The sequence below is a fragment of the Callospermophilus lateralis genome, chromosome 1, assembly GCF_048772815.1.
Source record: "Callospermophilus lateralis isolate mCalLat2 chromosome 1, mCalLat2.hap1, whole genome shotgun sequence".
Taxonomy (NCBI): Eukaryota; Metazoa; Chordata; class Mammalia; order Rodentia; family Sciuridae; genus Callospermophilus; species Callospermophilus lateralis.
Genome location: NC_135305.1, coordinates 150,159,493 through 150,186,796, shown reverse-complemented (window position 1 = coordinate 150,186,796; position 27,304 = coordinate 150,159,493). Strand labels below are relative to the sequence as shown.

General features: G+C 62.8%; 1 protein-coding gene across 5 annotated transcripts in view; it reads left to right on the top strand.

Annotated features, from left to right (window-relative positions):
* The window catches only part of Rbm19 (RNA binding motif protein 19), a 111,360-nt gene that overhangs the window by 70,542 nt on the left and 13,514 nt on the right, over nucleotides 1–27,304 (top strand). For all 5 annotated transcript variants that reach the window (XM_077108983.1, XM_077108985.1, XM_077108984.1 and 2 more), the window contains exons 22-24: nucleotides 7,642–7,747; nucleotides 16,850–16,970; nucleotides 26,914–27,023. In XM_077108983.1, coding sequence (XP_076965098.1) covers nucleotides 7,642–7,747; nucleotides 16,850–16,970; nucleotides 26,914–27,011 — 325 coding nt within the window. In that variant the 3' untranslated portion in view covers nucleotides 27,012–27,023. The remainder of the gene's footprint in view (nucleotides 1–7,641; nucleotides 7,748–16,849; nucleotides 16,971–26,913; nucleotides 27,024–27,304) is intronic.

Here is a 27,304-nt window from a genome sequence, read left to right as displayed (position 1 = left end):
CGCGCGCAGAGCCTGACGTCAGCCATGCTGACCGCTTCCCAGGTGGTCAGCCAACTCCCTTCAGGGAGGGCCTGAGAAGCACTGGTTTAAAAGAATCATCTTTGATTTTCAAAACCCACTGTTTATGCTCGTCTTCACACAAGGGCTGCGCTCGGCTTCAGCAGACAGTGCTCTCAGCCTTCACTGCTGCTAGACCCTCTGCCCGGGCTGGGCTCTTCCCCTGGAGTACAGGCTGTGGCGCGCTGGGGTCACCACCCAGCAGCCTGCACCTGGCAGACCTATTAAGCAGCCTAAGCCGTGGCTTTTCTATGCACCAAATGGGCCCCGGCCTCCCTCCCGATGGCTGGGGACGGCTTGAGAGTGTGCTTGGGTACACCTGGCAGGGTGCCTGCCCAACATGTGCCCTTAGGGAGCCAAAGGGCAGCTCCAGAGAAGGTCCTCAGCAGAGCCAGTTGGCAGCAGGGGAGGATATTAGGGTTTCCATTTCTGTTCAGGTTTTTATCTCATCCTTTAAATCTGCTAATTCTAAACATTTAAAGACGTGCGTAGACAGGGAGCCAGCTGCACGCACATGGGACGTTTGTGAAGGCGTCTGCCTTGGGGAGCCGCGTGCCCTGAGCGGCCTCACCAGGAGGGCACCCAGCCGCGCGGGAAACGGAGGCCACTGGCTCTCAGCCAATCCCGCAGGGCCCCCCATTGTCCTTGCCAGCACAGAGCTTGGTGCCGGCTCACGGGGTTTGCTCTGGGGTATTTGCCAGGCGCATGCAGGGTCCACAGTCCCCAGACCACACTGTCCCTGCTGTGCGAGCCAGGCCCGGCCACAGAGGTGTGAGCGCTGTGCAGAAGGTCTCTGTGGCAGGGCCCTGCGTGTCTTCATGGAGCTTAGAACCCTTGAGAAGCCACATGAGAATGGAGCTTGGACATGGACGTGGCAGGTAGCTTCTTGTGTTTGGTGACACCATGTTTTGATGGCGTGGTTCTTGGTGGCCATCTGAGATCTCGCCAGAAAGAGGCTGGGTTGCAGGTGGCTTCTGAAAAGGGGCTGTTCCAGAGCCCCTGTGGCCCCTGCCCATCCTGGAGAATCAGTAGCCCTTGAGACTGGCCCTCAACTGGGGCCTATTGCCACCCCAGAGCTGCTGATGCAGAGCAGCTGGGCTGGGGTGGCACGTCTCAGATGAGCCCCCGGGAGCTGTTCGTGTTGTTGGCTTGTCCCCTGCATGTCCCTGCCCTGTCCCCTTCGGCTCACCTCATCTTCCCTCAGGCCTTGGATCCTCGACCTTGGACAAGGCCAGCCTCTCGCTGCTCTGGCACAGCCCAGTGTCCTTCCACACTCTGTTCTTTCTCTGTTGTCCCTGGGGCTGGGGTCTGAACCCAGGGGCTCTGTACTAGGGAGCTGAGCTACATCCCCAACCCTTTGTATTTTAGGGTCTCTCTCCAAGTTGTTTGGGGCCTCACTAAGTTGCTGTGGCTGGCCTCAAACTTGTGATCCTCCTGCTTCAGCCTCCGAGTCACTGGGATCACAGGCATGCACCACTGTGCACATCTGTCTTTCTCTTGACCCAGAACTGCCCCAGGGTCACCCAGCTGGTGCTGGACAGAGCCAGGCAAGGAGCCTCGCCTTCCAGTGCCAGGTCCCCTCCACCAGAGCCTCAGTCTGTCTGAAACACAGCCCTGGCTCCGATTCAGAGATTCTGTTTCACTCTCACCCCTGGGACTTCTCATCTAGAAAACGAGAGGGTCACGCTTGCCTGGCGAGGACCCTGGGAAAGGCTATTGAGGGAAGCTGAAGACTCTCCTCTGCATCTCTCTCTCACTTTCCCAGAAACCAGGCCGTTTTCAGCCTCCAAGAGGCAAAGATGAGAGGGAACATGGCTGAAGGTGGCCAGGTGGCCCTGCGCAGGGCTCTCCCTGGCACAAGCAGTGGGTGAAGGAGGACTGAGCCTCAGAGGGGCTCTTCCCGGGAGGGGGCAAGCAGGACCAGGGCAGGAGCCGCCTCTTTATCGGGGCTGTCAGCGGCCCTGTGCACACGAGGCCAGGGCTGTGTGCATGGGCCACGTCCTCTGCCACCAGACGGGCACGGTTCTCAGTTCCTGGTGAAAGCTCGAGGGGGCCCCTTTATTCTTGCTGAGATTTGCTCTGACTGGAGGAGTAAAGGCAGGCGCTTTGGGGAGGTCCTCGTAGCAGCTTGTGGGTCACATCCATGAGAGAGCATCCTCCTCGACACAGGTCTGGACAGCCTGCCCCCTAGAGTGACCCTGCCTGCTCCACAGCGCGTGGCCTGATGAGGCGGTGCACAGAGGACGGGGACCCGATGCTTTGGGAGAACCCCAGGCCCGGCTCCATGACTAGGGAAGTCCGAGAGTGTCTGAGAGCCGGGCAGCCCCGGGTACCGCGGCCACAGCAGTAGAGGAGCCCTGCCGTCAGCGAGGTCCTCTCTATGGCAGAAGGAGGGGGAAATTCGCTCAGGCAGCCATCACACATGACAAGGTGGCTGGCGGGACGGAGGCAGTGTGGGGTGGCAAGGAGCTGTCCCTGGGGTGCCCCTGCAAGGAGGCCCCGGTCAGGGGCAGAGCAGGTGAAGGGCCCCGAGGAGGAGGATCACCGTGGTCCTCGCAGTGAGAGGGGAGGGAGCGAGGTGGCAGAGAAGAAGGCAGGGCACCTCAGGTACCACCGCGTCCCAAGAGACAAGTTCGAGATCACCAAGGGCGCAGGAGGCCTGGGAGCCGGGCAGCCTGGGTGGTGACTGGCCCAAGTGTAGGAGGCCCAGGTAGCACAGCCCTTGGAGCCCATGGTGGGGGTGAGGGCAGCAGAAGCTACCTGCTGGGGTGAAGGGGTGGGTTTGCCTCCAGGTGTCCCGTTGGCCTGTCTCCCTGCCTGCCCCAACCAGGCCCCAAGCCGCATAGGGGCTCCTTAAGGAAAGGGGGCCCCAAGACGGGACGCTGCCAAGGGCCAGCTTACCACTTCCATTACCCAGGGGAGCTTTCTATTGACCCACGAGTTCTCGGGGACAGGGAGTGGCCAGCAAGGGTCAGGAACCCTCCACTCTAGACCCTGGCAGTGGGATTGGGGGCACCTGGGTCCTCGAGCATGTCTGGCCGGCAGCTCTCCCCCAGACGCAGGGTCCCTAGGGACCAGTCTAGGCACTGACCCTCTGTTGACTTTGTCCTGGCACCTGGCGCTCTTGGGCAGCCTCTAAACCCAGGGAGCAGGTGCACGGGCCTGGCGACAGCCACTCACCTTGGGCCCAGCTCTGCTCACTGCTGCACGTGGTCCTCGGGCGAGTCTGCATCCCTGAGACCAGTGGCAGCTCCCCAGTGATGTGGCTTCCTTCTGCCTTAGTTTTCTCCACCTGGAAATGGGCATGGTGCCACACTCAGGAGGGTCCAGTGCATAGCCACCGGGCACTGGCCCACACAGGGCTCAGGGGACAAGCCGGGCAGCCTGCGTGGTCGTGTGTGCCTCTGGTGTGCTGGGAGATGGCAGCCGTGGCATATTTGAAGGGCTTTTAATGCCTGGAGGTCTGGCCAGGGTTTCTCCCCTGCGGCCTGTTCCTTACCCCACCTCCCTGCCCTGCCTTGGGTGGCCCAAACTTGTTCCGCAACAGTGCCTTGGCGCAGGTGGGGAGCGGGCACCCGCAACCCACGTGACTCGCGCTCAGCTCCGGTTCTGCCAGCAGATCCAGCGGGAGATCAGGACACCTGTCCTGAGTCAGGGCCCAGGCTCCTTGGGATGCGCCCCTGCTCAGTGCCACATGCACACGGGGAGAGGCAGTTGGGCCTGCCTGACGCCTGCCCGCTTGGCCTTCAGCAGCAGCAGAGCAGGGAAAGATGGTACAGCGGCTCTGGTGATTCGGCCCTCTTCACTGGCACCTGGGCTGCAGGGCAGGTCAGGGCTGCAGCTTGCAGAGGGGAACCCACACCACTGTGGCAGGGCGCACGCACCTGTGTGCGCCTCGGGGCCAGTGTGCAAACGTTGTGCACACCAGCTTTTTACCAGTCCTGGGCCCCTCCCACCCCACACACCCCACAAGAAATTAGGAACGTGGCAACAAACTCCGTTGTCGCAGACCCACGAACCGCCACCAATCACGCGTCCCCCGCATGGCGGAGGGGGTGGTGTGCGCGTGGGGGAGTAATTGGTGAACCTGAGGTGAATGAAATAATTGGAAAAGTGAGGTGTGAGTTTGTTACCGAAGTGTGAGCGCGGAGGAGGGCTGGGGGAGGGAGGCCGTGTTTAAAGGCCCGGCCTGTCCTCTTCATTCACAGCTTCGGATACAATAATTGCTATTTTGTGGTTTCTATTATCTTCACAGTGGGGAGCAGGCTGGCTGGGGAGGAGGCCGGGGGCCCTGCCAGGTCCCTCCCCCTGGGACCTGGCCCTGCCCAGCCTGTCCCCAGTGGTGGCCTTGGCCCTGGGAGGCAGGTTCCTGCAGAACTTCCTTCTAAAGCTCCTTCCAAGGGCTTGGGACCTGGCGTCAGGCCAGAGCCTCAGAATGGCCTGTGTTCGCGTCCCACTTCTCTCCCCAGAGCTAAAGGTGCCTCATCGATTTTTCTCCCTGACCTTTCTTCTCTCTTTTTAATTCTCTTTCGATATCTCTGTGATCATTAGCATTGGCCTTAGGATATCCCACAGGGTCACACGAGTGCCCGGGGCCATTTGCTGTCCCTGCGTTGTTCCAGGACAGGAGTGGTCCTGGGCTTCGGGTCCCAGGTCCTGAGGACTTGGCCAACAGCCTTCTCTTTTGCCCTTGGTTTTTTTTGTAAACCAATAGGTGGTGTCACTCTTGTCCCCAGTTGCCCTTACCCCTGAAGATGGTATGTTTCAAAGACCAGCCCTGGCAGGTACTCCTTGATGGCTGGCACCGAGGCAGCAGTGATGGCATGCTGAAGCCTCAGTATATTTGGTGCTGAAGCCAGACATTTCTGGAAGTGTCTGCAGATTTCAAAAAGTTCCAAGATCTAACTCCAATCCTCCAGCTCTACCTTAGCCCGCTCCCTCTCGTCCTGTTAGTAGAAGAAAGAATCTGCTCACCAGAGCCACTTCCCTGAAGCTGCCAGGATTTTCAGACACAGCTTCCATTGGCCTGCAGAGGTCCGTGTGGAAGCCCCAGGCCAGGACTCCCTGAGGCCCCCAGCTGAGTTCTGTGGTGGACCCAGAGTGTCCCTCTGTCACAGTTCCCCCTGCCGAGCTCTGCAGCACCTCTTCCACTGGCCACAGAAGCCTAGCTCTGCCAGCCTGTTCTCTCCATCTCTCACCCTCTCCAGACCCCCGGCTGCTTGCCATGCACGAGGCGTCCAGCTGCCACTGGGCTGTAGGGGGCGGCGAGCGCCGCAGGCTCCCTCCTCCGCCCTCCCTTCTCCTTCTCTCCCTCTCTTTCTCTCCCTTCGTCTCTCCCTCCATCTCTCTCCTACCTCTCCTCTCTCCCACCTCTCCTCTCCCTCTCTCTTTCCCTCTCCCTTCCCCCATTGCTCCCTCTTTCTTTCTCCCCTCTCCCCCTCCCTCTCTCTGTCCCCCTCCCTTCCCCTGTCTATCTCTCTCCCTCCTTCCTTCCACCCCCCTCTCCCCCTCTGTGTATCCCCCACTCCCCTCTCTCTTTCTCTCTCTCTCTCTCACACTCACTCACTCACAGGCTGGCTCATCAGAAACGAGGGCTGAAAGACCTGGGCAGAGGATGAGGCTGCACAGGGCAGAAGGCTGTGGGCCCCACAGGCACAAGTCGGGGTTGGCACCGGAGGGCAGAAGGCTCAGGCTGTCCCCCCTCTTGCCCCCTGGTGTTGAGCAATCTCTGAACTGTGGGGGGCTTTCCTGGCCCCCTCGTGGGCCTCCTGCTCATGTCAACCTGGCCAGGTCGGCTCCTGACAGTGGCTGGCAGGGTGGCCACACTGTCTGGCCCAGAGTCCAGGCCTGGACGCTCGTTCTCCAGCTCTGCCACCCTGGGGACGGGCTGCTGATGAGCGTGTCTGCACGTGCCCCTTGTCCCCTGCCTGGGAGGGGAGGCTGCTGTCGCCTGTTGGTTGGCTCAGGTTGTCTCCAGGTGTCCCTGCGGAGCTCGCTGCAGATGCTGTGGTTCCCACCGCACAGGGCTGACCTCCAGCCCCGGGGAGGCCGAAGACAGACAGGCATCCACCCTACAGCGAGCCCTGGCCTTGCAGGTGGCTTCCAGTCATGTCTTGGGGACATCAGAAAGGGCTGCTGTGAGCTAATGGGGACTATGGCTGGGTCGAGGGACCGGGCCCTCCAGTGCTGGACCTGCAGGCTTGCCCACAGACCCCAGTCCTGTGGCCACCACACATGTCATCCCTGGGGTCCCTGTGCCTCTCTGAAGAACTGGAGCCAGAGGGTCAGGTATCTGAAGGGGCCCAGCAGAGAGCTCCTCACCAGCCCCATGCGAGGCACGGACCTGAGGGGCCGCCTGGCTGTCATGGGACACGTTGGCCTTTAGGTGGCAGGATAAAGCAGGTTTTGGGGACTGCACTGTTTGTGCTCCACACTCACCTTCTTGTCCCACCTGCCTGGCCTGTGTCCCCGGCCCTCGCCCCCTCCAGAGGGACAGGAACCTCCTCACAGTGGGAAGACAGACAGGCTTCATTCTGGCTCCTCCTGTCCCCGGGAGGCTGGCCTTGTGTCCAGTGCCATTCCTCGTCTGCACAGAGGAGGTGCCAGGAGGGGCCGGGCTCCGGGGAGCTGCGAGGAGACGTGCGGATTCATTTTGAGGCCTCATAAGGCGGCATCTGCACGCTGTCCTGCCGGCAGAAATCGGGCTGGCAGATGCCTGGTCATGCCGGCGGCCGCGGGTTAACACCTCAGATTCAGCTTATGTCGTTTGAGGAGGGCTGACGGCCTTCCCTGTGTTGGTCCCTGGTCGGTCTTTGGCCCTGAAGCATCCTGGACCGTCGGGGGCATGTGGGAGCCGGGGGCCGTGGGTGTGTGTAGATTTTCAAATGCGCCAGCCCTCTCTGCAGAGCCGCGCGTTAAATATTTATCGGCAGCAATTTGTGCGTCTGTAGTTGATAAACGGACACTAGGAGGGGGCTGGGGGTGGGCAGGCGAGGAGAGGGCCAGGGAGGCCCCGAGGAAGCTTGGTCCTTTTGTCCTGCGTCTCTGGGGGGAGCAGGCCTCAGGGTTGGCGTGTCACCTGTGTGATCCCTGCGACAGGAGGGCCGTGTTCTCAGCAGATCGCTGCCTGGCTTTGGCTCACAGATATCAAAGGACAGCTCAGGGGAGGGGACGTGGTGTGGAGGAAGGAGCTTTGTGTCGATCCAGCGCAAGCTCTGAAGGCAACTCCTAGGTGCCAGTCCTGGGAGCTGCCGCTCCTGCTCACCTGCTCAGCCTGGGGCTCCCGTGCAGCCAGCTGAACCTGGACGTGGACCAGGCCCCACGCCCAGAACCCGGGGCCTCTCTGGCCTGGCTACCCAGGCACAAGCCTGGGTTCCCCTGGGACTGGCTTCCCCATCAGGAAGGGGAGGACAGGGCGCCCCAGCCAGCAGCTTCTTGGAGTGGAGCTGAAAATGACCTCCCCTTGTGAGCCACCCTGGGCCTGATGGGTGTGCCGCGTTTGCCTGGGTGCACGTGTGACCGTCCTCCAGCCGCCCCACCCTCTGCAGGCCCCTGCGCTCAGACCCCATCTGCTTCTGTCCACAGCACCTTCGGAGAGCTGAAGACGGTCCGCTTGCCCAAGAAGATGACCGGGACAGGCACGCACAGGGGCTTCGGCTTCGTGGACTTCCTCACAAAGCAGGATGCCAAGGTGAGAACCTGGGGAAGGCTCGAGGCCTCTCCAGTGCAGCGCACGCCACTCCCGAGCTTGTGTCCCTTTTCCTGGCCGTGCTAATTCATGCTGCACTTCTGGAGGGAACACTCTGGGTTTGGGTCTGTGACATGAAACAGGGCTGCGGGTTTCCCAGGCCTCTGCACACCAGAGAGGGCTCTGCCGTCTAGCTGTCCCCAAGATGGGCAATGTGCTGTGTGGAAAGGCACTCAGAGAGAAGAGCAGAAGGTGCCAGGGGCGGCCCGTGGGGACACGTCTCCCCATCACCTTCATGCCCCAGCCAGGCTGTGGCTGGTGCTGGTTGTGCGTGGGAGGCAGCCCCAGTGGCCCCACATGCACACTGTGCGTGTCCCTTTGGCCGTCCCGCCAGGCTTGGTTAGCTGGTCAGAGGTTTGTGGTGCTGAGGGCCCGACCCAGGGCCTCGCACGGGCCAGCAGGGCTCTGCCGCTGAGCCCAGCCCTGGCCTTCTGAAGTGGGGCCTCTGCTCTGAATTTGGGTACAACAAATTGACCCTGCTGTGGGTGCCAGGTTCTCACCTGCCACCAGCAGGCGTCCCCGCTGTGTCCTTGGTCACTGCACCCTCAGCCCCGAGCTCCAGAAGAAAGGTGCCTGCGGGGCCATGGCCATGGACTTCCCTCTGGGAGCTCTGGCCTCAGCCCCCTCGAGGTGAAGGGAATCCACAGGGAGGCCGTGCTGGTGGCCCTGTGCCCTCCGCCCTGGCAGGGAGTCCTTCAGGAAAGCAGGAGCTTCTTGAACGCACCACAGCGTCACAAGGGTCCCAGTGAGGGGTCAGCTGGCACGGAGCCCAAGGTGCAGCTCCAGATCACTGCTCAGCCCCTGTAGAGCCTGGAAACACCCCAGAGGGTCCTGCCAGCCTTTGTCCCCACGCCTTGCACCAGGTGCCTGGGCTGTGGCCACGCTCGTCTGGACGCCTGCTCCTCGCTCCTGGGCTGGCAGCCTTTCCGTGCCTCCCGTCGGGGTCTGAGGTGCAGCCCTGCAGGCAGCAGGCCCAGGGCAGCACAGGAGGCGGCAGAGGGCAGTTGTGCGGCCCGGCGGGCTCATGGATGGCCACGCCCACCCTGCCTGGGGACTGTGGGTGGGTTTCCTCTGTGGAGCCCGGTGCTGGGCATAGGTGTGGCTCCACCACTGCTCGTACAGGGCGAGTGGGCCTGGGAAACACCCCAGCAGGCTGTGGCCAGCACAGAAGGTTGGCACACAAACCACGAGGCCAGACTGCCAGTCAGCATCCCAGTGCTGTGTCGCCTGCCATGTGAACGTGGGCCAGCGGCCCCCTTTGTGCCTCCTTCCCCTGTGGCATGGTGGCAGTTCCTTGCAGAGTGGCCTGGGGCCTGGGTGCCGGGTGTTCCAGGAACAGGCCAGCCCGGCCTCCTGTTGGCTATGAGGGTGATGCAGGGGTGGCTACAATGGGGTGACCCAGGGAGAGGCGTGGGGAAGGGCAGGGAGCAAGACGCCCCCTTCTAGCCTGAGCTGGGGTCACCGTGACACGGCATTCGGGTCTGGAGGTGGCGGCTGCTCCCTACCGTCCCTTCCCTGCCTCCATTCCTGGTTCCTGGAAGAAGGAGGGAGGCCCCCCGGCCCTCGGGGGTGGCTCGACCCACCCTCTCCTCCGCCGGGCAGCTTCTTCTGACCCCCATGGGCCTGTAGCCCTTCCCTCCCTGCGCTGGCACAGGCCCTCACCGTCCCCACACCTAATGAGCCACTTCCAGAAAGTGCCAGCCACAACTCTTAAGACACAGCCACTCTGTCTGCCTCGCGGGGACAGCCGCCTCGCTCCTCCGTCCTCCTGGCCTGTCTGCAGCCCAGGCGGACACCCCACCCCGACCCAGGGACCGTGCTCTGTAGTGGGCGAGTGACTCCTGCTCTGGATGCTCCGAACACCAGGCCCGCTCACGGGCATGGGCCTGAGGAAGGGGAGCAGCTCTGGGCCCTCGGAGCCAGGTACCCTGTCACCTCCCGAGAGCAGCCTCCTGGCCCCGCCCTGGCCACACTGCCTGAGCTGCCCGCCCAGCAGAAGCCCTGGGGCCAGTCCTGCTGCAGAAGCCCCGCCAGTGTGCAGGCCCTGACTGCATGCCCTCTGCAGCTTGCACGGCTCGGGTGCCCTTCGTGAGGGGCAGCAGGTGGTCACTGGGCATTTGCCACTTCTTGTGTCAAGAGGCTAGTCGCAAGCGATTTTTGGACAGGGGGAGAGGATCAGAGAAGAGGGAAGGGAAGGGCAAGCCAGGACTTTCTTTCTTCCTCCATGACAGGCCCGGGGAACAGGGGCTTCTAAGAGGAATCCCAGTGGCCATTAGTGACCACTCAGCCAATGGGGACCTGGCTGGGAGCCCCAGTACAAGTGGGCACAAGGGCTGGAGCCAAGGCCATGGAGCTCTCAGGCTTGTCGGGGACCAGGGGTCAGCTCCAGGTCAGCGCTCCCCCAGCAGCTGCCCGTCCACTCACCTGCCCCAGGCAAGTCCCACAGCGTCCCTTCCCCTCCACATCAGTCTCCACAGTGGCCCTGAGCACGTGCTGCCTTTGTCATCCCTAAACAAGGAAAGGACTCTGAGTCCTCTGTCCCTTCTCCAGAGACCCAGTCCCACTTCACACACGAGGGGACTCAGATCTGTTGGCCCCTCCCCCATCAGGCACGCCCCAGACTGGACAGAACCCTGGGGAGGGGCCCCCTGAAGGCTGCAGGGGCTGAGCTCAGAGCACCCAGGCAGCTGGGAAAGACAGGCACCTGTGGGTGCCACCTCGGCACGAGACGTGGCCCCTGACGCAGGGCGCCTGGGACCCCAGGGGTGTCTCTTAGCAGCGACCTCCTCCCCCAGGTCCTGCCCTGTCTCCTGGGAGCTCGAGCCGAGCTCAGCCGCCCCATGGAGCCTGGGGGCCGATGGGCAGCCCAGCCCCAGCCCGCTGCTTGATGCCCTGCCACGGGCAGGCCCGGGCCATCTGCCCTTGTCACAGGCTTGGTGACCAGAGCCCTTCCCGCAGGAAGCGGATGGCGAGCTGGCAGATCCTCCCAGTCCAGGACATCTTAGGAGCCCTGATGTCCCCAGTGGTGAATGCCAGTCCCCCAACAACGCTGGTGTCAGCTAGACCTCCAGGTGTGAAGACCCAGTGTTTTTAAAGATCCTCCCCACGTCATGCCAAGAGCAGGACACGGGGGCAGAGGGGCCAAGGGGGCATCACAGGATGCCCAGGACGCACCTGGACCTGAATGCAGGGGCCTCCCCAGGCACGGGGAGGTCTCTGATGGAAAACACTGGTGGGCTTCCAGAGTCCTGCATTCAGCAGGACACGCTGGATACCACAAGCGTCGTATTTTGATCCTGGCAGGACTCGGGACGGGGCAGGAGGCCTCTGCGCCTGGAGACACGGAGGCCCCGAGGCCTGCGTCCTGCTCACAGGCCCACAGCCAGGGCTCACCAGCTGGGCACAGTGGTCCCTCCCGCCTCATCTGTGGGGTCCCCTAACCCAGTGCCATCTCTGTGCCATCTCTTAGGGACACCTTGACAGAGGCCAGAGGCTGTCCCTGGGAGCATCTCTAAGAACAGCCTCTCCAGCCCCCAGAGAAGGGGTGGCATTCCTCATGCCTCCCTGCAGAGGCTCAACCTCCCTGCCTCCCCCTGGCCAAGCCTGAGGCCAGCCCAGGAACCAACCCACATGTACTAGGGCTCCCAACCAGTCCCCATTGGCTAAGTGGCCACCAATGGCCACTGGGATTCCTCTTAGAAGCCCCCGTCCCCCAAGCAGTCATGGAGGAAGGAAGAAAGGGCCACGGGGAGGGCGGCCTGGGGAAGAGCGAGCTGCTCGCGGTTCCTCCTCCTCCCCGGCCGCGCCTTTGTACTTCTGCGGCTGCAGCTGTTTTTATTTGCCGCCGCTGCTGTTGTTTTAAAAGGTCTATTTTCACATGGAATGTTATCCAATTAGCAGAGCAATGTGTCGGCTTAAATAAACACGCGGGGGAGCCGAGCGCCATGGCGGCAGGCGCTGGCAGCCGCCTCCTCTCGCTGTGGAAGACTGCGCGCGGCCGACTGTGGGGTCCTCCAGCTGGCGGCTCCCGCACTCTCACCGCCTCCCCCCCCCCAGAGCCAGGGGTGGGCACCAAGGGAGCCACAGGGCACAGGCCCCACTCCTGCCCCCGTCCGAGGGAGCTTGGAGCAGGCTTCTCCCAGCCCTGGTCACCTTAGAGTCCACTGTGGGAGGGAGATGGTTTGGGAGCCACAGGCTGGGGACAGGCCTGTGGGTATCTGTCTCAGAAGCACACTCCGCCACATGGTGTCATTTCTCAGAAGGGCCCGTAGTCACTCTTTGTTGTGCACAGACCCCACAAACCAGGAGATATTTCTCCCTCCACGCAGGCCAGGAGCGATTGGCAGGGGTTGCAGGGTTGCTGAGAGGTGGCTCTCGGGACCTGGCGTGTGGGACACGGGTCTGTCCCGGAGCACCCACCATACCCACTGTGGGGGGCGACATCAGAACGTCCCCCAGAAGTCGGTGGCCCTGGGCTGATCCTTAGCCAGCTCAGGGGCAGGTCACTGCTGGCTGGGGGCACGTTGGCGTGGCCTGTGTTCCCTCGGGCTCTACCAGGACAGCTCCCCAGGGAGCTGGAGGGGCCTGGAGGGCACCCTGGTCATCGGGACAGGATCCATGCCCGGCTCTGCCCAGGAGCCAGGCAGCCCTCGCAGCCCCGTGGGACTGAAGTCCTGCCAAGGGCGTGCAGTAGGCTTTTGTTGCTGGGAGGAGGAGAGTGTCCCCAGGGAGGCTATGGAAAGGTCAGGCCCGCGGCACTGGCAGCTTCCAGGGCCTCCTGCTCTTCAAGATGGCCATAGTCCACCTGCACCGTCACCCCACACCACTGACGTCGTGGGGTTCAGACAAGGTGGCAGGAGACTTGGTTCCCCAGACCTGTGGGCCATGCCCCACTCAGAGGAGAGCCAAAGCCAGGATTTCTGGGCAGCTGCGGTCAGTGTGCCCAGGGGCTGCCGTTTTCCCAGGGCTCAAGTTGCTGCCTGGAGAGGAGCCCCACCTGCCCTCCAGGAGCTCAGGCGCCCAGGGAGTCAAGGTCCAGGGTCAAGGTCAGAGCACGCAAGCACGCACATGGCTGCAGTTCAAAGGCAGACAGGTGTGGGGGCCCAATAGGGCTGAGGGACTCACCAGGGACCAGTGACAGTGGAGAACTGTCACCTCACTTAGGCAAAGGACGCTTGGAGGAAAGGTGAGGGCCGAGAGCAAGGAGTGCCCACCTCGTCTCACCTCTGAGCTGGGCCCCCATCACTTCACCTGAGCAGAAACCCGCGTGTATGAGCCCTGCCGTGGGGCCCAGTAGTCACCTCCTACGGGGCATGGGGTAATTGGGAATGGCCAGCATCCGCTGTCAGAAAACCACAGGAAGGGGCTCCCAGGGACAGGGTGGCCCCCCCGTGGCCTTCTCTTTGCCGACGATACGGACTCAGAGCTCCATCCTGGACCTTAGTCTTGCCTAGCAAGCCAGCGGGGGGTCGGTCTCTCGATCCTGCAGCATGGGTCACAGTCCCCGCCACAGTTGGCGCACGTTGGGTGCAGTGCCAGACCAGGGCTATGTGTCCAGTCAGGGTCCCAGACTCGCTCCCCAGTCCTGACATGCTCCTGGCCTGTCCTGTCTTGGCGGGCTGAGGGGCAGGGCTGCAAGGGAGCCAGCAAGAGACCCTCAGTGAGGAGAAGCCACGGTCTCTCTGGGTATTTATTTTCTGCGCACAGTGCACCACTGAGGTGGCAGGGACACAGCGCCTTCCCTGTAGGGGTTAAGGCCAGGCCCGGGAGCAGCTGCTGGGAGGAGGCCAGCAGCACTGGGCAGGCATCTACTGCAGCCCCTGGGAGAAGGGCGGGGCCTTCCTGGGCCGCGGCAGGTGTGTGCGTGGGGGCGGCTTCCAGGGCTTGAGCCAGGGGTGGGACGTGGAGCCACCGAAACCCAAGGAAGGAGGAAGCCGGCCTGTGTGGGCCCTGTGTGGGCCCGGCCCCTTTGTCCCTCCCTTCGCTGCGACGGAAGGACAGAGTCCTCTCTGAGCTGGGGGCCGAGTGCTCACAGTTCCTCGAAGCCAGGAGATGGTGACACCAGGAGATTGTCAGCCCAGGGCGAGAGGCAGCCCGTGGGGTCTTCAGTGGGGCTGAGCCACAGGAGCACCGAGCCCTGCAAGGGACCAAGGCTGCTGGGCACAGGCCACCCTGAGCTGACCCTAGGAAGGTGGGGACGTGGCCGTGGCCCAGTGGGCTCAGCCTAGGAGGAAGCAGCTGGCAGACCTGGCCTGTCACAGGGGACCTGCACTCCCCCACCCTGTCTGGCACCTTCCTGCGCCTCGGTGTCCCCTGGAGCCTGGGCCATCTTCTTCCTCCGTGCCCACCCTCACCCCCGCAAGCTGCCACCCAACACGTTCTCATTACGCTTTTTCAATGAAGCCCAGTCACTCTGGATTATCCAAGGCCAGATTTAGCCTGGAATCAGTGTCTTCCCCGCTGCCTGCGACATTTTGAGGCCACCAGATTCTAGCCACCAAGGCTGTGGGCACCCAGGAACACAGCCTGACTTCCCATTAACCTGCGGGGATGGAACTGGAGGGTGGTTCTGCTATTTTTGGAGAGCCACATACTGTGTGGTAACTGTCACACAGAGCTGTGTGTCAGCCTACCATTGCCCCTGCTCTGTGGTGGGAGTGAAAAGTCCAACGCACAACAACAGTGGCCCGCAGCAGGACCCTCCCTGTTCAGTGCTGCTGCCTTTCCTTTCCACGGGCAGAAGCTGAGGCTCAGAGACGTTAAGCAGTTTGCCCAACATCACACAGTGAACAGGGATTTGAACCCAGCTAGCCAGCCACAGAGCCCATCCCAGGCTGACCGCCACCCCTCCGTTAGCCTGAAAGCCTTTCAAAGAGAGGCCATTATTAAGTGTCGGAGGAGCTCAGAGGAGATGGAAACAGTCAGGGGCAACATCGGAGAGCCAGGAGACGGTTTAGGGACCCAAACCAATCCTCTAGGCCCAGGAATGAGAACTGTTTCCCAGGGTAAGGCGCACACACGGGAGGCCACAGGAGACAGAGGCTGGGCCGGTGGGGGCCGCCTCCCCGGCTTCCTCGCCTTCTTCCAGGTTGAGGCCGAGAATCCAGCAGATGCTGCTCTCGGCCACCCCCACCCCCATATCCCGGACGCGCTCCTCAGCGACGCTGGCACCAGGATGGCACTGCCACCACACCAGGCTCCCCACCAGCTCCTCTCCCCCCTCCAAGCCCCGCTCCCCCACCAGGCCGTTTCTCTTCCTCGCCAGCTGAGAGCGCGTGTGTTTAGAGCTCGGAATGGGCCATTTCGGCTCCGAGTCCAGATGCATTTTTATATCCGCCTGGAAAAAGCGCAGAGGCTCTGCTGGCTGCCAGGAGGGTTTTTAAAATTAAAGTTAAAAAAAAGGGAAGACGCAGTTCCCCGCACCTGGCCCTCTTCAGAGCCGCACGATCCCTCCGTTGGCCACTTGTGCTCAGGACTACATTCCGCCCCTCCCGTCCCTCCCTCTCCCGGGTAGGCACTGGGTGTCCTGGGTGAGTTCTGCCCTCAGCCCCTTCACAGAGGTGACCAGGTAACCAGGGCGGGGCGAGGTCCGGTGGTGTCACCACTTGCTTCCTGGGACTGTGGGACGAGGTGCCTGCCCCAGGCAGTTCCAGCAACCTCAGGGCACCCTTTGTGGGCCCCAGAGGCTGTGTGTCCACAGTGGAGGTCAGCAGGGCCGGTCCTTGGAGGACCTCCACGACAGCCACAGTGCCTGGTGTCCTCAGCTTGTGGCCTCGTCACTCAGCCTGTCTCCATGCAGCGGACCCCTGGTGGCACGGCTCCTGCCGGATGTGCGCCCACCCTCCTCCACTGTCCCCTCACCCGGGCTGCCTCCTCCTAGTTCAGTCACCTGAGCCCTGGGATGGCCCCGACACAAGTCAACTGTCCAGACTCCTCATGGGTAAGAGCCAAGGCTTTCCCAGCTTCCAGGCGTCTCGGCTCAGGGAAGCAGGAGGGACAGAACCCGCTCCTCGTCTGGTCCCAGGGCTGCTGTCCAGGACCCAGTGCAGAGCACAGGCCCCTCTCACTCTCCAACCCTGTCGGGGACACCTGGGCCTGGGCCTCTTCAAACCCAGCACCTCCCTTATCTCTGCCAAGAAAAGGGTGAGGTGACATCAGTGGCACAGAGAACTGGCCCTGGGACCACCCCTGTGAGCTCCACCCTGTCCTGGGACTGTTCACGTCACCTCTTCTGTCTCCCCCAAGCCCCGCACTGGCTCACACTGACGTTCCCATCCAGAGACAGGGATTCGATCGCCCGGATCATGAAGCTATGGCTCGCCTGCAGTCCCAGCAGCTCTGGAGGCTGAGGCAGGAGAATCACAAGTTCACGGCCAGCCTCACAATTTAGCGAGGCCCTGAGCAACTTAATGAGACCCTGTCTCACAATAAAAAGTCAACAGGGCCGGGGCTCAGTGGTGAAGCACCCCTAGGTTCAGTTCCCAAGACCCAAAAAGCAGAAACCCTACAGGAAGCCTTCCTGATGCGGTCCTGCACGTAAAGACAAGGAATTGGGCCGAGTATGGAGGTCCGAACAGCAAGGAGGAAGAGGAAGAGCGTGTGCCAGGCCCCCAGCTGCAGGGCCAGGGCTGGACACGGGCAGCAGAAGGGCAGGGGACTCACAGGGAGTCAGCAGAAACCACAGGGGACTTACTGAAGAACAATGTAGAAGACAGGGCCACTGGGGCCAGCAAAGGAGAGTGGCACCAAGTGACACAGGGCTGCACAGTTGTCATGCGGGGGAAAGATGGAGTTGGGCTTCCTGTGGCTGATGGGCGGCGGGCGGGGGGGGGGGGGGTGCAGGGAGCCTGCTAATGGAGCACCTTGTGCATAGGGGGCGTAACGCAGGAGCGAGGCCCTAGCCAGGCGCCAGGCGGCCCACGCAGGCTCTGATGGTGCGGCCTTCGCAGCGTCCCTGTAAACAACGACTCACGGACAGACCGGCCCCAAGCCCCGCATCATCAGGCCTCAGTCTCAAGCACTGCCTTGTCTCTTGTCCCCTTGCAGAGAGCCTTCAATGCCCTGTGTCACAGCACCCACTTGTACGGCCGAAGGCTGGTCCTGGAGTGGGCAGACTCCGAGGTGACCCTGCAGGCCCTGCGGCGGAAGACGGCCGAGCACTTCCACGGTAGGAGGGCGTGGGGACTGGGCCTCAACCGGGGCTTCCTGGAAGGCAGGAGGGGCTGGGCCCCAAGAGCACCACCAAGGTCCCCCACACCCAGTGCCGGGCAGCACCCTCCTGTCTCCGTGGCAGGAGGCTGGCCCCTGGAGGCCTCCCTTCCCTCTCGGGTGCCTTCGCTTTGGGGCCAGGTGACAGAGGACAGGTGCCAGCTCTCTCTCCCCTTCTGGTCTGTTAAACGGGTCATCTGGCAGGGAGTGCAGACCCTCTCCCGTCTGCCTGGGGAGCCAGGCTCCAGGATGGGGCCAGGACAGTCCCTCCTGTGGCCGACCATGGTGCTGAGGTGCCTGCAGTCTTCCTCCTTGTCCTGGGGCATGTGCCTTCCTGTGACTCTGCCTGTCGTTCAGGCCCATCCTGGGGGCAGCTGAGGGCCAAGGGGACCTGGCGCCAGGAGCAGTTGTTTGCTGCTGGCCAGGGAAGCTGGGGCTGGAGAGCAGGGCCTCTGATAGCCCGCTAGACCCCAGAATGTCCTCGAAACCCAGCGGTAGCCAGAGGCCTCGGGTGTGGCCCACCTACCAGGCCTACAGAGGCCACCCTGCCCAACCCTGGCTGCCCTGCTCCACTGCTCCCCCACGCTGTTTCCCAGACCCGGGCAGGGCCTATCTGTGCCGCTCTGTCCTCTGTACCATGGTATCTTGCCCCTTGGTCCCTCTTTTCCTGGACGCCTGTCCTCCCCGTCACTCTTGTCTCTCGCCCTGTTGTGGTGGCCTCTGTGGTTCATTGTCCTCACGGAACCCACGCCGCCCACATGGGGCTGTTGTGCCCATCTTTGTGGATCTCGGGTTCCCCTCTGGATCCCTGATGCAGGCCAGGCCCTCGCCGAGGCTGGGGACATTTGAGCCAGGGCGAATGTGAAACCAGAGACACAGAGGCCAGCAGATAACCTCGATCTCAGTAAGTCCCCAAGTCCTGACGTGCAGAAAAGGAACGCGTCCCTATCGACAGGCATTGACAGGCCCAAATGCACCGTCGGCAAATGTTTGTTTAAGGGACTGTCCCTCCCCTGCCCCCACTATTGCCCTGGTGGGAGAGAAGCCCGGTTAGTAAGCTGAGCCCCCTCCCCAGTGGAAGGCTCTGCTGGAAGCGCCCCTGGGATCAGCCCTGGGGGTGGCTTAGCCAAAGGGGCCGGTCACAGCCCTGCCGTGAACCCCTGCCGCCCTCCACGGCCTCTGAAATGGGCGAGCTCAGCCAGTTTTGCAGATGGGAAAACTGGGGTCACCCACCCGCGAGGTGACTGTGACCCCTGGGACCTTCAGTTCCCCGCCCGACTCGGGCACTGGGGTCCCAGGCACAGGCCACCGCCAGGCAGGGTGTGTGCTGTGTGGAGCCTGGTGACAGCCCTCCCCTCTCGGGGCCCCAGAGGCACCCGCGGCAGCTGGCCTGTGCGGACGGGGCTGCAGGCCTCTGCCCTCCCGGCAGGGCCATGTTCCCTCTGTGCCCTTTCCTGTGGGGAAAAGTACCCAGCTCATTGTGTCAAAGTCACATTGTTCGGAGCCTGCAGGCTCTGGCAGGCTCTGGGCAGGTGGGATCCGTGCCCAGTTCCCTCCCTGACCCTGGCCCTGGCCCTGGCCCTGGCTTTGGCCTGAGGTCTGCCAGGAAGGTACTCAGAGCTCAGGGGGAGGCTGCCGAGCAGAGGCTGGACAGAGGACTCCCGTGGAGGGAGCGGAAGGCAGGCGTCTTAGCCGTGCCCCAGGTCCTGGCAGTGGGCGCAGCACTGACACTGGGGCCAGCAAGCAGTCCTCGGGGACAGTGGGTGGCCAGAGCAGACGAGTGGGGTCCTCACTGCAGCCCATGCGGCTAGCCTGAGGCACCCGAGTCTTCCCTGCCCTGGGCTTCCGTTTCTCAGCCCAGCCGCTGACCTGGGTGGCGTTGTGGGGACAGAAAACCTGAGGGCCCGGAGCATGCAGCCCCTCCTGACCAGCCTCCCTGGTCCCCAAGGAGCCCAGGTGAAGGCCGGCACATGATTGGCAAGCTGTGTGATGCTCGTGGTCACTGCTGGGCAACTGGCCTGTCAGGCCTGATGTGGGCCAGGGGCTGGCTGTGTGCCTCCACAGGCATCAGCCCTCACGACCCTGGTGTTTCCCGTGTAAGGTGGGGAAGCCAAGGCACAGAGAGGGCAAGTCGCTTGCTCAGGGCCCCCAGCAGCTGATGGCAGTCAGGATTCAAGCCTGGCTTTGAGCCACCTGCTGACTGAGCCTTGGTCGCGGTCCTCATGCCTGTCCCCTGACCCAGCGTGCTCATCTTTGCTGTCTGTGTAAGGGCGTAGGTGGCCCTCGCCGGGGGCTTGGGAGGGTGAGGACGCTCAGCTGCGCTGCTCCCCTCATGGCCACTCCCGCTTTCCCCACCTCCCACCCGGCCAGGCCAGGCTGACTGTGGGCAGAGTGTGGGAGGAGTCCTGCGTCCTCACCTGGAGGGCAGCGGGGTAGACAGCAGGGAGTGGTGCCCAGGCTGGCGCTCCACCTGGTCACCTGCGTGGAGCCAGCAGCCGAGCCTGGCACATAGTAGGAGCTCCGTACACAGCAGGACTGGTCAGGTGGAGCGGCCGCTGTCCTGCCTCGTCATCAGCTTGGGGGACCCAGAGCTCAGACCAGGCTGCCTGTGGGTACCAGGGGGGCCAGTTTCCACCCGACCCGCCCTTCCAGGAACACCCCGCCTCACCACCGTCCCTGTCCCCGCAGGTGTGGGAGCCCCCCTCGCATCTGTGAAGTCCCAACAGTAGGGGCAGGTCCTGGAGGTCACTTTGAAAGGTGCCCCGCGTAGGCCAAGACCTTGACCTGAACAGCAGAGCTAAGGGAAGGGACAGCCCTGGACGTCCCCCCTGTCCTGCCCCCTCTCCCCTGTCTCCCTCTTCCCCCCCACCCGGCCTCTCACCCACTGGGTGAAGTGCGGCTCTTCAGGCCTCAGGGGCGGGGGTGGGGGCAGGGAGGCAGTCATAGGAGAGCCCGTCACCGCTGCGTCCTTTTCTTCCCAAGTGTGTCCCAAGCCAGCAGGGTTGCGGCATCTAGAAGCTTCCAGGGCCTCCCTCCGTGGGCCACGGTACCTGCAAGATGACATAATGGTGGGGGACACCCCAGCTGGGGAGGCAAACAGGCTTTTATTGGGCCAGGAGTGAGGCTGGGCCTCCGAGTTGTCTTACTCCAACTGGGGAGACCGATGGGCTGCGGTCAGCACTGTGCCTTTCCCTCCAGAGCCAGGAGCACAGACATGACCCAGGTGGCAAGTGGCCAGTGCCTCCCCGCCCGCCCGAGCAGGCTGGGCCAGCCAGGCTGGAGACCCAGCGCTTCCCCGGGGCACTGGGGAGGCTGTCCTGGCCAGGCCTTGGCCTCCAGCACAGAGCCAGGGAGGGGACTCCCACACCAGCCTCATAGTCCCCCAGCGTCCCAGTCTGCACTCCCTCTGGGGACGAGGCCCTTTCTGTGGGCCTGTGGGCCCTGTGTCCAGCACAGCTCCCGTGCTGCAGGGCTGCTGGCGTGGGGTGGACGGGCACCAGGCCAGCGCGGGGCAACTAAGTCCAGCACTGGCTTGTGCTGGCACCACCCAGTGATGCCCCCCTCGTGCCAGGGGCACCCAGCCCGAGCTCCCTCGGCCTCACAGCTGGCACTGGAGCTGTTTGGGCTGAAGCCATGTGCTCCTGCCTGTGCCTTGAAGCTGCACCGACCTGAACAGAGGTGGCCACCGGACATTCTGTTTCCGTTCGCTCTCGTCCTGGGCATTGAACCCGGAGCTCTGTGTACCATTCAGCTGTGTCCCCAGCGCTTCCCATTGCTCTCTGGAGATGGGGTCTCTCGGCCTCTTGTCCAGGCTGGTCTTGACCTTACAGTCCTGCCTCCACCTCCCAAGGCACTGGGATTACTGGCATGCGCGTGTGACTTCTTAGTAGAGGCCTTTGTCAAGGACCTACTGTGTGCAGAGAGGAACCCACAGCGGTTTTACATTCTGCATCTCAGATGTGAGCCTCACAACTCCCTAGAGAGAGGTGCTGTTCCAGTTTTACATAGGTGCAAACTGAGGCCCAGAGAGGTCTCCCGGCTTGCTGAGGGCATACAGCTCTGGACCCAGTGGAGCAGATAATCCTTCTCAGCATGCCTTAAATTCCAAGTGCCCTGCTCTGGCAAACCCGGGCTCCCAGTCCAGTAGGGAAGCAGTTGAGAGTTTGGCTCCCCTTCCAATAAAGTTTTATTGGAAGGCAGCCCTGCACATCAGTGCTCTCAACTGCAGGGGCAGTGAGCAATTGTGGCAGAGACCTGTTGCCCACGAAGCCTTGGGTCCTTGCTGCCTGGCCCCTCACTGGAAGTTTGCAGCCCCGAGACTTTGTGGGCTGGCTGCCCTTGCTTTATCCAAAGGCCCCTGGTGGCCAATTCCTCCTAAAATGACCGTCCTTCCTCCACGTGTAATTCTGGAGCCTCCTACCTGCCTCCCCTGCCCAGCCCCAGGCCCCTGGCTCTGCTTCTCGCTCTACCCACCTGGTTGTCCCGGTACTTGTGGGCACAGACCTGACCCTGGAGCAGGACAGAGAGATGTGATTACCATAGTGACCAAGTCCTGTGCAGGAAATAGAAAGGGTAGACAGACGGCATGATTCACTCTGTTCCCTGGGGGGCTTACAGAAACCTTCCAGGGGGGCACCATTTCTCTGATTGGAAGGGACCAGGCAGCAGAGATCTGGGGGCAAGAAGCATGCCAGGCATAGGGAACCACAGGTGCAAAGGCCCTGAGGCAGGAGCCTGTTCAAAGCAGGCCTTAGTAGCTAGAAAGCAGGCCCAGCGTGGGAAGTGGTAGGAATGGCCTGGCTTTCATTCAGGGTGCAGTGGGAAGGTCTGAGAAGGGAGGCGTGTACCAGGGCCAGGCTCACACGGACCTCCTCCTCGCTGCTGTGTGGGGTGGTATTAGAGAGGCACAGGGTGCAGGTCGGAGTGAGGACAGTAACCAGAGCAGGGCGGGGGGTCAGGAGAAGCAGGTGGACTGTGCGTTTCTGGAGAAGGTAGCATCGCTGACAGGCTCCTAGGGCAAGAGGGAGAGCAAAGGCCATGCCCGGTTCTTGGCTCCGAGTCCCCTATGGGCCCACGAGAGGAGCCCCTGGGAAGCTGGGAAGAACAGGTGTGTGGTGGGTTTCTGAGCCAGCTGGGTTCCAGGCACCTGTTTGGCCACATTGGGTCTCACCAGAGACATGCGAGTCGGAGCTCACAGGAAGTCGGGGCTGAGGGATGAATGTGGAGCCAACAGCATGGAGCCCCAGTGGCTCCCGCACGCCCTCCCAGATCCGGTCACCCACGGGACAGCTCGCTTTCAGAAGACCAGGACCAAGAGAGCCTGGTGTCCTCACGCCAGCCCTCGCAGATAGGCCTCCTTGATCTTGACCATGGAGACATAATCATCTGGCTTTAAAATCAGGGTCAGGAAATTTCTAGCAAGTATGTGAAGTCACAGAATTTATTATTCAAAAGATCCCTGTGTCGTGGCTCACCCAGCCACCTGGGGACAGGCTTCCTGAGAGCCGCCGCTTTCAGGCCTTGGCGCAGCCCCGCAGAAGGAGGGCAGAGGGGACCCTCCCAGGCAAGGAGGGCGAGACCATAGGAGACCTGGGCTGTCCCCACTCCTGTGGCCACCGCGGCCGCTGGAGGCAGAATCAGGAAAATCAGAGAGGAATTGTTTGGGTCGAGGCAGCGCCTAGGCAGGGTGTCTGGCTGGCCGTGGGGACTTTGGGGGCCCAGAGGCCAGCTGGAGCAGGTGCGCACAGCCACCCACCCCCAGCCCTGAGCCTCGCTGGGTGGTGTTTGGGAAATATTTCCAGGCGCTTCTGCAGTATCCTGGGCACGCTCCGCCCTCCCCCGGGAGCTCCTGTCCGTGCGGCGAGGTGCCTGCTCCCAATCCAGCTAAATTGTTATTGACTTGTGTTCTCTGCGCTCCGCAAACATTTCACTCAGCCGTCGCCGGCGAGGCCAGGGTCCCTGCTAGGGCTAACGGGGAAGCCAGCTGTGCCGGGCCATCTCTTCTGCTCCTCCTCATCGATCACAGAATTAAACTGACAGGAGGACTGCGGGCGGCCGGGAGGGGCAGGGGCCCGGCCAGGATTGGACGGGGGTTTGGGAGCCTGGGGACCAGAATGCTGGAAAAGGAGTGGGAAGGAGGTTTGGTCACTGGGGGTGGGGGCAGGGATCTGGACTGCTAGCTGGCCAGGCCAGGATGGACAAAACCACAGAAAACGGGTTTTATGACTACGTAGTGACCTTCCGGGTCAGGGGCTGCCGGATGGTCCCAGCCGAGGGCCCCCACAAATCTGAATCTCACCTACAGGTAGGAAAGCCAGAAAGACTTTGAATTAATGACCAGTGTTTTACTCTTGAGAGATTTGGTCTGAAAACCAAGGTTCTGGCCTGTATTGGAAAATCGAGTCTGGCCACCTGGTCCTCCATAGGGCACTCGGCCTGCAGAGGGGCCCCCATTGGTGGAAGGCAAGAGCCTCCCCTTGGCCTCAGTCCTCAGTCCTCTCTGTAGCCGCCCCGGGCTGTCTGACTCCACCACCCCACCACCTGGCCCCCAGGGAGATCTGCCATCTCCTGCCCCCACCCAGGGCCTGCAGAGGCAGCAGACGTTGACCCAGGCTGATGAGCCCTGAGCCCTGAAGGACCACAAGGCCTGAGCAGATGGTGGGTGCCCTCCAACCTCTCCTGGCCCACCTTCCTTGCCCCCTGCACAAGCGCCCGTCATAGGGAAGCTCCCAGCCCTGTCGCTGTTGCGAATGCCCAGGGGACCAAGCCCGAAGGCCCCAGGCTTGGCCCGCACCCCCTGCCCTGCCTCTGGATAAGCTCTTGGTGATCCAGGCTGGGTGCCTCCACCCACCCTTGAGCACCGGTCTCTTGGTGGCCAGTCCAGCGTCCCAAACCCCTGCTTCCCAGGATGTCCCAAGTAAGCTCACCAGGCCATGCTGGGCCGAGGAGCCAGAGCCCCTCACACCCAGGTAGCAATGGCCGTGTTTGTGGCCTCGTGACCCCCATTGCCCACCCCCAGGATCAGGACGCAGGCAGCCTGGCTCCCCGCTGACTCCACCCCGTGCGGGTGCAGCCACCACCTGGTCTGTCCTGCACCTTTCCTGTGGCGTCCCCCTTCCTGAGGGAGTGAGGCTGGTGCAGCCCGCCACAGGGCACATCCTTGGGCTTGGTGGGGGAGAAGGGCCTGCAGTCACATGACTTCCCCAGAGCCTAGAGCACTGCCTCCTTATCTGAAAAGTAGTCACCAGCTCATGGGATTTCTACAGGAAACTCACACAGAGCCCGCGGGTACCTGGGGGCTTGGTCCTGTTCTGCACCCTGCAGCCTTAATTTGGGCAGCTGGGTCCCTTGCTGGGTGCTGCATAACCCCTAAGTGGCCTTGCAGGTCCCCTTGGTTTTACATTTAACATTTCCTCAGCACCTCCTGGAGCTGCCCTGGCCTCAGGGCCTTTCCACCTGTCATTGAGTCCTCTGTAGGCAGTGTTGTTAGGGGTCCATCACTGCAGGAGTCATCCAGGTGGGGCAGAAAAGATAGGGACCACCAGGGGGCAGAGCTCAGCTGCCCTCCGCCAGCTCCCTGAGCCCCTGCATGGCCCCAGGCCAGTGGTTCCACTTGCTCCCTGCCCTGTCCCCAGCATGAGCCTGGTACTCAGCAAGTGCTCAAAAATAAAATGCCTGCCGTGGCGGACTAAAGGGGACCCAGGAGGCCCGGGAGACCAGCAGAGCAGGTGCTGTCCCCTGAACAGACAGGAACCTGCTCCAGGAGCCCCTGGAGGACCCGCCTAGGGGGGCTGCAGGGTTGAACCAGGGAGGGACCTGGCAGAGCACCGCACTGAGGGGTGGCCAGCCAGCCTCCTGACCAGACAGCATGGGTGCCTGGCCCACAGCACCACACCTCATGTCCCGGTGCCCAGTTTCCCCAGGGGCAGGGATTGCAGGCTACCGATGGCCCCCATAGTCAGGATGGCAGGCCCCTGAGTCTGAGGACTGGGGTGCATGTCCCAGCCTGAAGTCTGGCCCCGCCACCTCCCCTGCCTCGCCCCCTGGGCTGGTACAGCAGAGGAACCCTGCTGGATCAGGGCTGCGGGGGGGAAGGAGCTGACGCACAGAGGGGACTGTCCCTGCCACTACTGCCGGGCTCAGGCCGAGAGAACAGAAGACACTGGGGAGGCGAAGTCGGTGCCCACTTCTGCAGCTCTGGGACCCCTGGCCAGGCCTGGCCAGGAGAGCAGGCCCCGGGCACCCTCGGCCCCCGGCAGCCACGAGCGTGGGCGGCAGCCGCAGTCTGTGTCATCACCTTCCATTTCCTGGTGCCCGTTACCTGCCCACGGATCCAATCTCAGAGGCCATTGTGCACCTCGAAGGCTGGTGATCAGCGGGGCCCCGGCCTTGAGCAGCGGCAGGGAGTGGGAGGAGGCCGCCAGCCCCGCATCCTGTCCCCTCTCCCTCTCCTTGGCCAACAGTGACGGTGCAGCCACTGGGCCCTCCTCTGCCTCTCCATGGGCAGCTCAGCGTGTCCCCACCTGAGCCCACTCACTCACCCCAGGGAACTCGGGAGCCTACCCAGTGCCAGGTGCTGGCTGGGGACGCAGAGGTGCACAGGACAAAGGAGGCCGTCGCATTGGTGGGCGGGCTGGGCAGGGTGGGCAGGGAGCTGGGCGAGGGCCCCAGGTGGGCACCTGCTGCAGCCTGGGCCAGCTCAGGCGATGCCCAGAGGACGTGGGGTCTCTTAGGTCACAGATGCCTGGGGCACATGTTCAGAGGGGTCCCAGGAGGTTGGGGTTCCCAGAGAGAAGGTGACAGGAGCTTAAGTGTGGAGTGGACAGGAAGGGCCACGTCCCCTTTAGTGACAGACAGTAAAACGGGGGAGGTGGCTCAGTCAGTGCCCCTGGGCCCCTGGAAGGGCACCGAGACGTTCCACCTGGGCCAAGCACTGTGATACCACCCTTGGGGAGTCCCCAGGCCAGTAAGGAAGGAGGCCAGGGCTCTGGGGGGACGAGGCCCCTGCAGACTCAAGAGGAGGAGGAGGAGGAGTGGGAGCACATGAGGTTCTTCAGGCTGCCTCTGTACAAAGAAAGCCTTAAATTGAGTGAGGCTGCCACTAATGAGTGGTTAGACTAGCAGAAGGACTAACAGAGTAAGAACCCCAGAGCCCAGCTTCCCTGACCCGTTTCCTAACTGGAGGGCCAGGGAACCAGCACCCCTGCTCCGGCTGCGGCTCTTCTCTGGCCAGCACCAGAGTCGTGAGAAGCAGAGAGGATGTGACTTAAGTGTGACTGGAGGTCAGGTCCATGCTCTGCCACTTCCTAGCAGGACAGCCTTAGTTCTCCCGTCTGGTTCACTCTCCCCCACACACACACCTACTGTGGGCCTTTGAGAGGAGCAGGGCCATGGCACACAGTAGGTGCTCCATCAGGGGGAGCCTGCATCAAAGCCCAAGCCAGATGTTCCCGCTTCTCCAAAGCCGCTCCTCATTGTCACTCTGCACTGCCCTTGGGGTCCCTGGGGTCCCTGGGTTCTACAGCTGTGCACCCAGCATTTATTGAGCTCCTACTGTGTGCCAGACACTTCCTATGCCATTGGCGTCTGGCCTCCAGTCAGAAGAGTGGCTTCTGCTCGTCTCCTCAGCCCTGGCGCGTGCTTGGCTGGCCTGGGACCTGCGGGGAGGGGAGGAGGCCCACGCGGGGGGGGGGGGGGGGCGGGGAGGCGGTGGAGGCCAAGGAGGCTAGAGCCAGAGGCCGCCTGCCCTTCCTTCTCCTCACGCCTCCTTCCCTCTCCCCTCCTTCCCTCCCCATGTCCCCTACCTCGCCTCCCCTGCTCCTCCCTGCGCATGTCTCTCGCCCTCCTGGACCTGCGTCTCCCCGCCCCCGCATCCTCCTCTTGCACCATCTGGGCTCCCACAGAGCCCCCGAAGAAGAAGCGGTCTGTGGTGTTGGACGGGATCCTGGAGCAGCTGGAGGACAGTGACCATGACGGCGAGGAGCAGACACTTCAGCTGTGAGCTGGCACAGAGGTAGGTGGTCAGGGGCTGGGCTGGGACAGCGTCCCCACCCCTTTGTGCCCCTCCTCACAGGTCCAGGGTGGAGGGGGATGAAGCCTCGGGCCAGGGCCTAATGCCCACACCTGGGTATCCTGGTGGCAGGTGCCTCGCGGGTGACACTGAGCCCACAGCTACACTGTGCCTCGGGTGCAGGGGCGGAAGCAGCCATGCAGGGGTCACAGCCACACGAAGCCAGGACCCTGCACCCCCAGCTCAGTTTGGAGGACCCCTCCTAGTTCCCTCGCCCCCCTGAC